General features: G+C 42.6%; 1 protein-coding gene across 5 annotated transcripts in view; it reads right to left on the reverse strand.

The window, feature by feature from the left end:
* The window catches only part of CDK13 (cyclin dependent kinase 13), a 106,586-nt gene extending 99,461 nt beyond the window's left edge, over positions 1 to 7,125 (reverse strand). For all 5 annotated transcript variants that reach the window (XM_063113904.1, XM_063113901.1, XM_063113900.1 and 2 more), the window contains exon 1: positions 5,049 to 7,125. In XM_063113904.1, coding sequence (XP_062969974.1) covers positions 5,049 to 6,262 — 1,214 coding nt within the window. In that variant the 5' untranslated portion in view covers positions 6,263 to 7,125. The remainder of the gene's footprint in view (positions 1 to 5,048) is intronic.
* Between the last annotated feature and the right edge of the window lie 6,941 nt (positions 7,126 to 14,066).

Here is a 14,066-nt window from a genome sequence, read left to right on the forward strand (position 1 = left end):
AAAATAAAGCAAGGTGCTGTGGGAACATAAGAAAAAGAATTAATTTTTTCCTAGATGAATGAAGAAAGGTTTCCAGATGGTGTGATTTGAGCTGGGTTGTGAATGTAAAACTGGAGGCAGAGAGGAGGAAAAAGAGGGCTTACCATTTCGAACTAAAAGAATAGCAAGTGTAAAAAGAAAATGAAAAAAAAGTGCCTCTGAAAACAGAATTTTGATAAAATGAGGCCAGATCATAAAAGACATTAACCGATGCATTAGAAAGTTTAGACTTAATTCTATCTGATGGGAGTGAAATGATCTAAAGACTTTAAGGAAACTTGCCCGATAAAGAATGAAGTGTGAAGAAAAAAATGGATGAACTGAGAAGAATGGTAATGGTAACAGGAAGTCTAAGAAATTAAAAATGATGGTCTGAACAAGGATGCTAGAAATAGAAAGGAGGGAATAAAAATTACTGTTACAGGAAAGAAATGTGGTAAGGACTGAGTAGATGTAAATGTCAGGTAAAGTTTGGACAGAGAAGCAGAAAAAACACAAGGCCATCCTGAGAATAAAGGAATGATTACAGCTTTGGAGACTTAAGACAATTCACCTAAATTTCCATCCCCTTCTGTATTTCCACACTTATTTTAGTACCCAGTATTTTTGACGCTTTTTAAAAGCATTTTAAGAATTCCATTCACCTAAGGACATTTATGGTTTATTTCCATTAAGTACGTATCAAGTCAGCAGCATTTTAAGAGTGATAGCTCTTTTTTTCCATCCAGGAATATCTTCATTTTATGTATTTCTGAACACTAGTTTTCAGGACAAAACAGTAAATAATCCAAAACAGAAGTACCCCATATAATAGGCAAGTGAACATTAGATCATTTCAGTTACTTATAGAGGGTCTACTCATTTTTTTCAGATTCTCAGGTTCTTGATATTATTCCATAATGAAGGCTTCTGTTGCTTCTTGGTGATTAACAATTTATTGCACTGATTGTAACCAATCTGACTTCGGTAACTCAGATCAACACATCTCACTACAAAACCACCATCAATAACTAAGTGTTACTAATGGCTTAAAGAAATTTTTTTTTTCATTTTTATCTTCAAGAAATGCTTTTATTCAATCTTTCTAAAGACAAAGTAGAAAAGTCATCCACAAGATTTAAATCTCGATTGTTCATAAAAACTACAAATTAATAAAAATAAATGAGCTGAAAGAATCATTAGAATTGGTTTTTAAAAATCTTTAAAATGCTGGGCCGGCCTGTGGCTCACTTGGGAGAGTGCGGTGCTAATATCACCAAGGCCACGGGTTCGGATCCCATATAGGGATGGCCGGTTTGCTCACTGGGTGAGCGTGGTGCTGACAACACCAAGTCAAGGGTTAAGATCCCCTTACCGGTCATCTTTTAAAAAAAAAAAAAAAAGTCTTTAAAATGCTGGAAAAATGGCCAAGGAATAGAAATTAACACAAAATACCCAATCAGGAGCTGAATTTTAAACAGATCATTAAGCGAGATGGCCAGCTACCTTGAATGCCAGGTGAGGTTCAATATAGCATAATATTAACAGCATGTACTTTAGAATGAGCCTAGGGTTTGAAGCCAAGCTGACCTTGGAACAAATCACCTAACTTTTTAGAGCTTCCCTTTCCCAATCCATCAATGGCAATGTTTCCAACTACCGCATGAATTTTGGGGGGGAATGTTCGTTAAGTACACATACATCAATGCCTAGCACACAGTAAAACACTACAATCAGTACCATTTCCTCCCTCTCCTAAACAGCCCCTCTTTTCACTACACTCTCACATTTATTACAGGGTGAATCAGCAAGATTATGTGACTTTCCATACCCCAAGAGGGGAACAGTAAAGCATATATGGTAAATAGGTTATACAGGGAGAAAAGTAAAGCTAAGAAGGGACTGATGAAAAGAAATGAGTGAGGACTGAAGATTCAAATGAAGGCAAAGAGCAGGTTATGAAGTAAAAGTCACTAGGATAGAGAAGACTCTTTCTAGGAGATGACACCAAAACAAACCTTCATACCACAGTTTCAATACTATTTTGAATGTGTATGCATTTCCTTAAAAATATCTTCACTGACAATTCATTAATATATAAGCTCTATGTGAACTGAAAAAAGATCACACTCCTATTTCTTACAGCGTAACACATGGTCTATATTAAATACTTAAATAAAGCATGTAATCCAGGGCCACAATAATATTTTCTATGTCCAGTAAACTCCATCATCCTTTCATTTACCTATTCAACAATTATTAAGAGTCTACTTGGGGCCTGGCTACTTAGAGCATGGTACTGATAACACCAAGATCCAGGGTTCCATCCCTGTACCAGCCAGCCATTAAAACAAACAAACAAAAAAAGAGTCTACTTGTGCCAGATAACAGTGTTGAGCACTAAGACTACAATGTTAGACAAGACAGGCCAGTTGCCGTGTTGGAGCTCACAATCCAACAGCTGATTCATTAAAGAACATGGGCCACCTACCACAATTACTAAATCCTAAAAGTAAATAAAAATTGCATTAAGCTGGACAAGTTAGTTCAATTAACTGTTCCTAAACAGTAACAATATACTTGCTATATTCAAAAATGTTGTTTTTAATTCAACTATTTTAGCTGTTAATTCTGGGCCCCATACTTTAAGCAGAACATTTAACAAACTAGATATAACATAATGTGAAAAATCTGAAAACCATACCTTATGGAAAATGAGTTTTTTGGCCTAGAGAAGAAAAGACTCAGAAGACATGACAACTGTCTTTTCATTTCAAAGTGCTAGTACACAAGCATGATCCGTACCATTCCAAAGGTATACTCAGAGCAATGGGTAGAAGTTACATGGAGGTGGATTTCTGTTTCAATATGAAGAATTCTAACAGTTCAAAGCCATTCAACAATAATTCAATCTGCTTTATTTCTGTAAGGCTGTATACTTTACAAAAGACAAATTTTCATTTAATTTCTTGAAATTATATATACATAAAAAAAGACAAGTATTTCCCTGTTATAGTTCATGAAACTGAGTCTCCAAGGGTCTTCCTGAGAAACTAAGCAAAACAGGATAAGAACTCAAATCCCAAATCTTATGGAACATGCTGCCTCAAAGTAACACGCTTCCGACCTCTAGATGTATTCACGCCCATACCAAATAGCCACCTGCCAAGAATGCTGGCCAAGATATTCTAAAGCATCTTCCAATCCAATCCTTCAGAAATACTGGTGGTCAATATAAACACCATAAAAGACTCAGGAATGAATGGTTCCTGTAGAATGCAAGCTCCATGAAGGTAATGACTGTCTTTTTTCCCTGCTATATTCCAGTTCCTAAAACAGTATCTGACATATGAGATCAATATATATATGCTAAATATGAATAGCCCTAATCATACATACTACTACTATAGAACATGCATAAAATACATACTACTATTACATAATAAAGGACCTTACTGTGGTATCCAGCAATTAAAAACCCTGATAAACAGAAAATCCATTCTTAAAACTGCATCACGCACTTAAAATTGCTATCTAAAATCCTGAAACTTAACCTGATCGGTTTGCAAAACAAATTCAATTGCAAAAAATGCAAACCTTTTGACAAACCTAAAACATTATAATTAAAAGTAAAATATAAAGTCTTACAAGATATAAAGGTTAAACCTGGTGAATGAGTTTTCAATGGCAATATTCCTAAGGCTTCAACCAGCATTTTCAGTGTGCTTGAACACTGGAACAATGAAGAGATGTATACAGCTCTTTTGGTTTAAAGACAAACGCACACTCAGAGCTCTAATCACATCTTTACAAATATTTACTAGGCCAACACTTTAATAAGATCTGCTAATTTTACACATACATCTATCGTATTGAGATTCCACTTAATATATGTACTTAGAGGTCCTCGGCATCCACTTGGCATTACTGAAAACTATGACCAACAGAAAAAGAACAGCCATCCAAATGTCATTTTGGAGTACCCTAAATTATAAGACCTAAAATTTCCAGACATCTCAAAATACTCGAAAGTTGGTTTTAATTGGCTTTGCTTAATGGATAAGTATATGTCCATGCACACACGTTTTTTGGAGACTACTATTAAATAACAAGCAAGGCGAAGCTGCTACATGAAAGTTTTACTCCAATTTCACTAGATTAAATTACACTTTTAATAGATTTCTGAACAAAGATCCTGACATTTAAAGGTCTAGTTAACTTTAAAACAAGCAGGTACAGGTTTATAACAGTGTAGGAATGTACTAAGCAATTCACTTGGATACACTGGGTTACACCAACTAGATTTATAATGTTATTAGCAACCGGGTGTCATCACAAACCAACAGAGAAACCACAGTCCTGTCATTTTTTGTACTTATGACTTTGAAAGATCATGGAGAACTACCCCACACAAGAATATCACAAAATCGGTATCTTCCTTATCTTCAGAATTTAGAACTATCAGCTTCCACATAAGCATTTTTCACATATTAAAAAAATAAACTTTACAGAAAGGCTGTTTTCCCATCACTGTATTAATCACATGAAACATTTACAACTCATAGCTAACTCTGATATCAGCACCTAATTCTGATTCCCCTTTCTAATATTAGTCCCTGAGCTGCAGTCCATTCCTAAATCTCCAACAATGAAACCTCTTCATAGAACTTTCCAAGTTATGACCAACTAAGTCATTCTAAGTTTACCCAAACTAACTGTGCCGGAAAAGCCAAGAATAGTCAAAAGAAACTTGTTACCAGTCTGAGTGAAACTTTGAACTCTCCCTCAGAAACCTTCCCTGCCCGAGCTAGGAGAAAGCTCCGTCCGCCCTGTGGCTTTGTCCCTCCGACCCCCTATAAAAGGTGTACTGTGCGCGCGAAAACGCCTCTCCCTACTTGTCGCCCCGTCTCAGGTTGTGTACTCTAGTCGCGGGTGTGGACTGGGGTGGTTTGAGGAGTCCAATCACCGCTTTCCCTGACTCCTGGGGATCTGACCAGCGCAGCCACAGCCACTGCGACAGCGGGACTCACCTGAGCACAGGGCTGTAGGGGCTGCGGGAGCGCCGCCAGCTGCTGCTGCTGTAGGGGCTGGGGGACACGTCGCCGCCCCGCTCGTAGGAGCTGTGGCGGCTGTAGCTGGGGGAGCGGCGGCGGCTGTAGGGGCTTGGGGAGCGCGGCAGCCGCCGAGAATAAGGGCTGCTGCCACCTCCTGCCGGGCTGGGGGACTTGCGGCTCCTCAGGCTCTGCGAGGCCCTGTGGGACAGCGGGCTGTCGTCCCGACCTCCCAGCGGGCTCAGCGACCGCTGCCGCCGCCTGTAGGCCTTGGGTTCGGTCTTGTCCTCCCGGTAGGCCTTGGGCGGCTCCTTGTAGGCCGACGGCGGCTCCTTGGACGACTTAGTCCGGCTCCGGTGAGCCTTCAGGTCTCGGTCCTTGCGGCTGCTGCTGCTGCTGGACGTGGCCGAGACGCTCTTCCGGCGGCCGCCGCTGCTGCTGCTGCTGCCGCTCTTGGCGGCCTCGGCCCGCTCCTCGCCGCTGTGGCTGTGGCGGCTGCGGGATTTGGAGGCCTCGCTGCCGCCGCGCTGCCCATCCCGCCGCCGGTGCTCGCGGTGTCGCTCCTTGCTGCGGCCGCTGCTGCTGCGGCGGTCCCGCCGGGGCCTGCGCTCGGACCCCTCCCCGCGCCGCTGGGTGCCGGAGGAGGAGGCCGGACTCCCGCCGCTGCCCCCCGTTCCCCCGGCAGCCGTCGCCGCCGTTGCCGCGCTGCCCGCCCCCAGCAGCAGCCCCTGCTCGGACTGGGAGCTCACATCCTCGTACTCCACCAGCGGGGTCACACCCCCGCCGCTACTAGCACCGCCACCGCCGTCCTGCTGCGGCTGGGGCAACGAGAAGACCCGACGCTTCTCCGCCTTCTGCCCGGCGCGGAGCCCGCGGCGCCGCTTCTGCCGCCCTCCTGCGCGCCTCTTGCCTCTCGCCAGCTGCTTGACCTCCAGAGGGGGCCCCGGGCTGAAGCAAGAGGAGGAGGCCGCGGCGGCGGCGGCTGCGGCGGCGGCCGTGCCGGGAGCGGCCAGGAAGAGCAGAGGCGGCGGGGGCGGTGGCGGTTGCAGGAGCTGCGGCTGCAGGAGCGGCAACAGCAGCGGCGGCTGCTGAGGGGACAGGAATCGCCTCCGCTTGCGGCGTTCCTCCAACTTCTTCTCCGCCCAGCTCAGGCCCCCGCCTCCCCCCAGCGCCGTGTCCGAGCTGCTCGGCATCGCCTAGAGCCCGCCGCAGAGCGCGGCGCGGGTGCGGCCTCGTCCCGGCTCAGATCCTGGCCATGTCGCCTGCCGGAAACGGGAACGACGGCGGCGGCAGAGGGACACCGAGCACCAGGGCCGGCCGGGAGACGCGCCACTATAATCCGGGTCGGGACTTGGGTCCCTGGCTTCCAGGTCACAGTGCGGTACGCAGCGGCCTCCAGGCCTGAAGGCAGCAGAAATCCGGCGGCTGAGCCCCCGATCGCGCTCGCCGTCCTATCCTCGGCAGCAGAAACACCAGATGCGCCGGGCGCTGACCTGCGGGGGAGTCCGGAGTCCTCCAAGTGCCCCCGGGGGTGGGGGAGCGGCCTCGGCCGAGCTCTAGGCTCCGGCAGCGCAACGCGGAAGTACCACCCTCGCCCCCGCTTCACTCCATCGCGCCCTGACGTTGGGTGCCAGTTCAGGGAGGGAGTGGGCGAGACAACAACACGCCTCCGCCACCTCCCCCTTCGCGTCGACGTCGTCCTTCTATGGTGGCGGCGACACGCCGCGGGCGCCTCGGAAGTGGCCTGGGCCTGACAACAACTCCCGGCCTAGGGCCTCGCGCACTCGTCAGCCCGCGGGGACGGACGGCGGGGCGGGGCGAGGCGGGGGCGGCCGGGCTGCGGCTCACGACGGGACCAGCGAGTATGCGGGGCTGGGCGGGGGGCTGTTTCCGGGGAGATGGGGGCGGGGGCGTTCCTGAGTCTGAGGCGGTGGGTATGGGCCCTGATTTTCTTCTTCCTTCGCTGCCTCGAGCAGAGGTGGCTGGGCCGCCCCTTTCCTTCGCTCCCTCCTCCACGAGGAGGCTCCTGCTGTGCACGGCCGGCCCTGGCTCGCTCCTCCCCTTCCCTCTCCGCTCCTCGTCAGGAGGAGGGAGGGCTGGCTGGGCCCTAACCTCCCCTACCCCTCCCTCTCGCCTCACTCGTTTGGCTTTTCCCCTCGGCCCTGACGCAAGGTCGGGAGCGCGCACGCACGTCACGCTCCGAGAAAGCCGGAGGTGAATGGTGGCGTGGTCAAGGGAGGCAGGAACAAAGTTGCCGCGCACCAGCGTGCTCGCTCCCGTCAGGGGCCGGGCGACCGCACCGGAAGTGGCGTAATGAAGAAGCGCTGGGCTTCCGGATAGGGTCGAACTGTGTGTGCAGGAGGGTTAAAGAAAGGAGAGGGCTCGTGCGCCTCCCACTGCTGTCGCTTGAGACTCTCCCAGTGGTGGCACTCCCGTCGTTCCTGTTGCTTGCGGAGTGCCGGCTCCGGCTCTCCAAAGATGCCGCACTGCCTGCTTTTTCAGTGAAAGGCCATCGCGGGAACAAGAATCTCCGAAGACCGAGAGGAATAATGCTCTGGGTGGCCTTCTGGACTTGGGTCACACCATCGCCTGCCCTCAGCCAAGTCTCAGCATTGGAACAGCTGCGAAAAGAGGGGACACCCCGCAAAAGAGTGCGGAGATGGTGTTAGCTTAACTTGTCTCACGTACATCCGAGTCGAGGCCCCATCTTAACCTGAAAACACACTTGGGAATCACGGTCTCGAGGTTCGGTAACTGAAGTTCATTTTTTTAAAAAAAAGAAAGAAAGAAAAAGAAAAGAAAGCCTTAAATCAGTCCGGGTTATCAGTGGAATGTCAAAAGGGACGACTGAAAATCTCAGGATTTGCCGGGGGCCTTGAAACCTTGTTTGAATGAGGGCTGCCTTTTTGGTACTTCACCCACTTTCGCCTTAATATCTAAACCTGTGGGGCTGCAAACATAACCATATAGTGACCTCACATCTCGTTTCTTGCCTTAGCAGGATTCTGCTTCAGTTATAGACTGATACTCAGGATAATTAAAGTCGAAATGGTTCATTGTATTTTGGTATGGATGGAAAGGAAAGCTAAGCAAGAGTGCAGTGTTACTACACCAAGGTCACAGGTTTGGATCCCGGTACCGGCCAGCCGCCAAAAAAGCAAAAAAAAAAAAAAAGGAAAAGGTAAAAAACAAATAAATAATTAAATAATTAAAATAAAAAGAAAAAAAATTTTTTTTAAAGGAAAAGCTAAGCAGTCTGTCCCTGTCCTATGGCTACACTTAGTTACCCCTTCGCAAGTTTATTTATTCAGATCATCAGTTGGTTCTTAGTTCTTAAACACTTGTCATCTATCCATCATACATATTTTAATACTCACCATCACTATATCACAAACTACTGATCTAAGCTAACGTCAGATTTCACTGTCAGCATACAAAGGGTGTTTATTTGCTGAAGGATAAAAGAGGAGGCAAAGAAATTGGTAATCTTAAAGTCAGGACATTTCCCTGAAGGGCAGGCCTGGGTGGGCCACACAGTGGGATCTTCTGTGCAGCCAGAAATAACGTAGTAAGGGCACTGGGAAACTGAATAAAAAAGGGGACAAGATGCCTAAAACAAAGTTCTCCTTGGCAGCATTGCTGAGTGAAGATCCTATAGCCAGCCTCCTACTAAAGAGTAGTTAGCAAGTGGCTTTTTCCAAAAAATAGGATCAACCCATCCCATCATCCTGCTTTCAAAACCCTGTAATAGCAGAAGAAAGAGCAAAATAAGTTTATCTAGCAGTTCCCCACATACATAACCAGTTCCACTTGAGAATGTCATCTTATGCTTGCAAAGAACTATTGATCCATAGTAAATGGGTAGTTGCCAATCCGGGTTGCAAACAGAAAACATGTACTAAAATATTTGTAATAGGGTTCTGCCACCCACATGTTTCATCAAAGATTCTATTTTGGGTGGAGGCAAAGTAGTGAATGAAACATTTTGAGCTCCCCAAAGGCACTTGCCTACATGCTCTGAAATAATAATTAATAGGATTCAAACTCCAGAAAATGGGAATGACTTTTAAATTAGAAGCTGTAAGCCTATCTGCTTGCGTGCATATAAAGAGATTTGAAATTGCCATTTGGGACTATATTTTTGTATTTTGCTGTTTGTGTGTTTATTGTTCTCCGGCTTAAGAAAAAAAGTGAGATGGTAAGCTTTTTGCTTTTTTTGTTTATCTGACAGGTCATAATGCACCATATTATCTGTTCCTAAAGTGGCTGACCTTAGCTCAATTGGTTAGAGTGCAGTGTTGATAACACCAACATCAAGTGTTGGGATCCCCTTACTGGCCATCTGCCTCCTCCCACAGAAAAACTGTAGTCTGGTACTAAGACTATTTTCTTAATAATAATAAGACTATTTGTCGGTTTTGCTCTCATTTACTCACGAATGAGTGTGACAGGACAAGTGGTGACATAATTGTTCAGATGGCTAACAATGTACATGTGTTCAGGTGTGGTATCAAAGAATAACCACAGTTATCTGGAAATGCTATTAAAATAATCCCCCATTTTCCAACAACATATCTCATTCATATATCTCTACCAAAGCAACATATTGCAACAAATTGCATAAAAAGGTAGATATGAGAATGCAGTTTCAATTCTATTATACCAGGCAATAAAGAGATTTGCAGAAAGATAAAAACAATTGTCTAAATTTTTTTGTTTTGTAAATATAGTTACTTTCATTTAAATTTATTTGTATTAATATATGATGAAGTTGTTTTAAATAAATATTTTTAAATTTTCTCAATTTTTATTTTTAATATTGTTCATATCAATAGATATTATTCATATAAGCAAAAGCTCTTTGTGGTTCTCACAAATTTTTGAGGGTAAAGAGCCTCAGACCAAAATGTTTGAGAGGACTGACCGGTTAGCTCACTTAGGAGACAGGTTCTGGTAACACCACGGTCAAGAGTTCAGATCCTCTTACTGGCCACCCACCAAAAAATTAAAAACAACAATAACAACAACAAAAAAAAGTGACAAGTGCTATACTAAATCATAAAAATTTCTGTTCTCTCTTTCATGCTTCTAATGGTACAAACAGTTCACAATGGTAAGAACAGATAGATCATGCACTATCATTCCAAAATCTGTAACTAGGAACTTCTGCAGTGTCTATCAACATTGTTTCTCCTTTACAGAAGTTAGTGGTTTGACTCAAAATTAAGGTTTTTCTCAGTTTTGAATTTAAATTCTCATTTCAGCTCACTATCCTCCATCGTAAGGAAGAATATCAGGCATATTACTGTTGAAAGAGAGAAAAACAAAGCTGAGACAATGGAACTTTTCAATTCGATAACAAAAACAAAGAGTGGCTAGTATGTACCGAACACTTAACTGTGTGTCAAGGTCTGTGCTAAGTGCTTTATATTTATTTTCTCATTTAATCCTCTCAGCAGCATCTATAAGTAGGATGACTTGCCGGGGGTGGTGCTTCCTGGTTTATGCCACTTGCTCAGGCATAATTATTAATCATATCCCCTTTCAATTATATAAGTTTTTCAGTTTGGACATAAATCTCTTATCACTCTACCTATAAAAATTATTATCCACATTTTACAAATGAGTGAAGTAAGGCCTAGAGGGATTGTCTTGCCCAAAGTACACTTCAAGTAAGTGTGAATCTGGGATCCTAACCCATGTATGTCTGGCTTTGAAGTCCATGCTTTTCAGAATTATAAGATGCTTCAGTGTTATTAGTGCTCCTGACATTTATATTGAGCTCAATTATAGCAATATATTCCAGAAGCAAAATAAGAAAGTATAACACTAAATTTATAATAAAATATTGTGATTAATTTCACTAGTAAAGCTCTAGTAGGGCCAGCCCGTGGCTCACTTGGGGGAGTGTGATGTTTATAACACCAAGGCCAAGAGTTTGGATCCCTATATAGGGATGGCCTGTTAGCTTGCTTGGGTGAGCGTGGTGCTGACAATACGAAGTCAAGGGTTAAGATCCCCTTACTGGTCATCTTTAAAAAACAAAACAAAACAAAAAAAAAGGAACTCCATAGTGATAGATGTGCCTCTCCCATGCTCATTTTTAACACAGTTCAGAGGCCCATGGTGCTAGCAACCTTTTGCAGGAGGGCAATGCTGCTTCCATGTGTTGGGAATGTGAGTTCCCGATGGTTCAGTACAGCTGAAAGATACCTATTTACAGAACAGGAATGGTAGAGTAAACTTCTAGTAGCCTTACTATATGGATTGTCCTTTGCTTATAAGTTAACAGTACTCTTGTTTCGTTAGGGGTATAAATGTGCTTACCTAAAAGCTATTTCTCCCAGCATTCCTTCCAGATGAGGAATGTGACCATTGGTTCCTACCAATTAAATGTAAACAGAAGTTCTTGGATGAAGCTTTTGGAAATACTTCACCCTTACTTTTCCTTACATCTGGAACTTAAAAAAGTGCAGCAATGGAGTTTGAACAGCCATCCTATGACTACAAAGGAATAAGCACAGGCTGAGGATGGCTAGCTGAAGGTAAAGTAGAAGGGCCTGACTCCTGGGGACATTATGGATCCATCCATCCAACCAAAACTGGAATAAAAAAACAAATATAAAATTGATTTTAAAAAGCCACTGTTTTTTCAATTTTATTACAGTCAAATTAAATCCCTAAATATTACGATGACCCATATCCCCATCCCACTTCCACAATGGATATCATTTATTAATGTCAGCACTCTTTCCTGCTCATCCTTAATATAGCCTCAGAATCCAATACTACAGGCATCCATTACCAATAGATCAGGGACAGTGCCAACATTGAAATTATTATTCATGCCAGTCCTGGGGTAATTTTTGTGATTTGGAGGGGAATTGTTGTGTCTAGAAACTTAGGATTCAGGCCCTGGCACAAAACTATGTATGCTGCAGTTACCTTAGTTATGCCTTAGTTATAGAGATAAATCAATACAGTGAATTATGTCAGAATTTTAAATGAACATATTTTATTGGAATAAATTGTTTTACTTTTTAAATTATTTTTAGTTGACACATCATGATTGTACATTTTTATAGGGTACAATGTGATATTTCGATACATGTATGCAATATGTAATGATCAAATCAGGGTAATTAGTATATCCATAATCTCAAACATTTGTTATTTCTTTGTATTGGGAACATTCAAATTTTTCTCTTCTAGTTATTTGAAAATATACAATACATGGTGGTTAACTCTAGTCACCTTACAGTGCTATAGAACACCAGAACTTATTCCCTCTATATAGCTGTAATTTGGTATTCATTAACCAACATCTCACTATCCCTGCCCCCTTCCCAGACTGTAGTAACCACTATTCTACTTTCTACTTCTATGGGATCAACTTTTTAGCTTCCTCATATGAGTGAGAACATGTGGCATTTGTTTTTCTATGCCTGGCTTATTTCACTTAACATAATGTCCTCTCAGCTCATCCACATTGCCACGAATGATAGAATTCCATTCTTTTTATGTTGGAATATTATCCCATTGTGTAAATATATCAGATTTTCTCTATCCATTCATTTGTGGATGGACACTTAGGTTGATTCCATGTCTTGGTTATTGTGAACAGCACTGCAATAACCATGGAAGTGCAGATAACTTTTTGATGTGCTGATTTCCTTTCGTTTGGATATACAGCCAGTAATGGGATTGCTGGATCATATGATAGTTCTATTTTTACTGCAAAAGCTAAAATAAACAAATGGGATTTTATAAAACTAAAAAGCTTCTGCAAGGTAAAGAAAATGAAAGATTCTGCAAGGTAAAGAAAATGATCAACAGAGTGAAGAGATAACCTACAGAATGGGAGAAAATATTTGCTAACTATTTATCTGACAGGGGATTGACATCCAGAATATGCAAGGAACTCAAAAAACTCAACAGCAAATAATAGTAATAATAATCTGATTTAAAAATGGGGAAATGAGTTGAATAGACATCTCTCAAAAGAAGACATACAAATGGCCAAAAGGTATGTGAAAAAATGTTCAGTATCACTAATCATCAGGGAAATGCAAATCAAAACCACATTGAGATATCATCTCACTCCAGTTAGAATGGCTATTATTAAAAAGACCCCCAAAAATGGAATAAATGTTTTGTTAATCTTTAATTTTACAGGCATATTTATGCACTCTTAAGAGGTAGATAGATATTCAGGAATATTTGGAAGTTCAATAATGGAACAAGAATACTTTAAGTTACTGATGATGTCAATTAACAGATTTGACAGAGAATGCACAAGTATAAACAATTCATCTATGCTTTGTTAAAATTTCTCATAAGTAGAGTCATTAACATCTTAAAATACACCACTGATAGTATAGGTCACAGGAAATAATTTCTACCAGAACTTTTTTTTTTTCCCTAGGTGGCTGATCAGTATGGGGATCCAATGCCCTGACCTTGGTTTTATCAATACCACACTGTAACAAACTGAGCTAACTGACTAGTCCTACCAGAAATTTTTAACTAGCAATGTAAATCAATTTGTTTACAGAACATTACAATAAAAGCATTGGAATCAGCATTTAGGAAGATTCACCCTTACATTTATAGTCAGTTGATTTTCAACAAGGGTGCCAAGACAAGTCAATGGGAAAGAATTGCCTTTTCAACAAATGGGGCTGGGACAACTGGATATGCACATGCAAAGGAGTGAAGTTGGACCCCAACCTCATACTATACAAAAAAAGTTAACTCAAAATGGATTGGAGACCTAAATGTAAGAGCTAAACCTATAAACCTCTAAGAGGTAAACACAGGAATAAATCTTTGCAACTTTAGGTTGAAAAAAACCTTCTCAGATGAGACACCAAAAGTACATGTGACAAAAGGAAAAATAGATAAATCGGACTTCATCAAAATTAAAAATCTTTCTTTGTGCTTGAAATGACACCATTGATAAAGTGAAAAGACAACCCATAAATATTTGCAAATTAT

The sequence above is a fragment of the Cynocephalus volans genome, chromosome 11 (genome assembly GCF_027409185.1).
Source record: "Cynocephalus volans isolate mCynVol1 chromosome 11, mCynVol1.pri, whole genome shotgun sequence".
Classification (NCBI taxonomy): domain Eukaryota; kingdom Metazoa; phylum Chordata; class Mammalia; order Dermoptera; family Cynocephalidae; genus Cynocephalus; species Cynocephalus volans.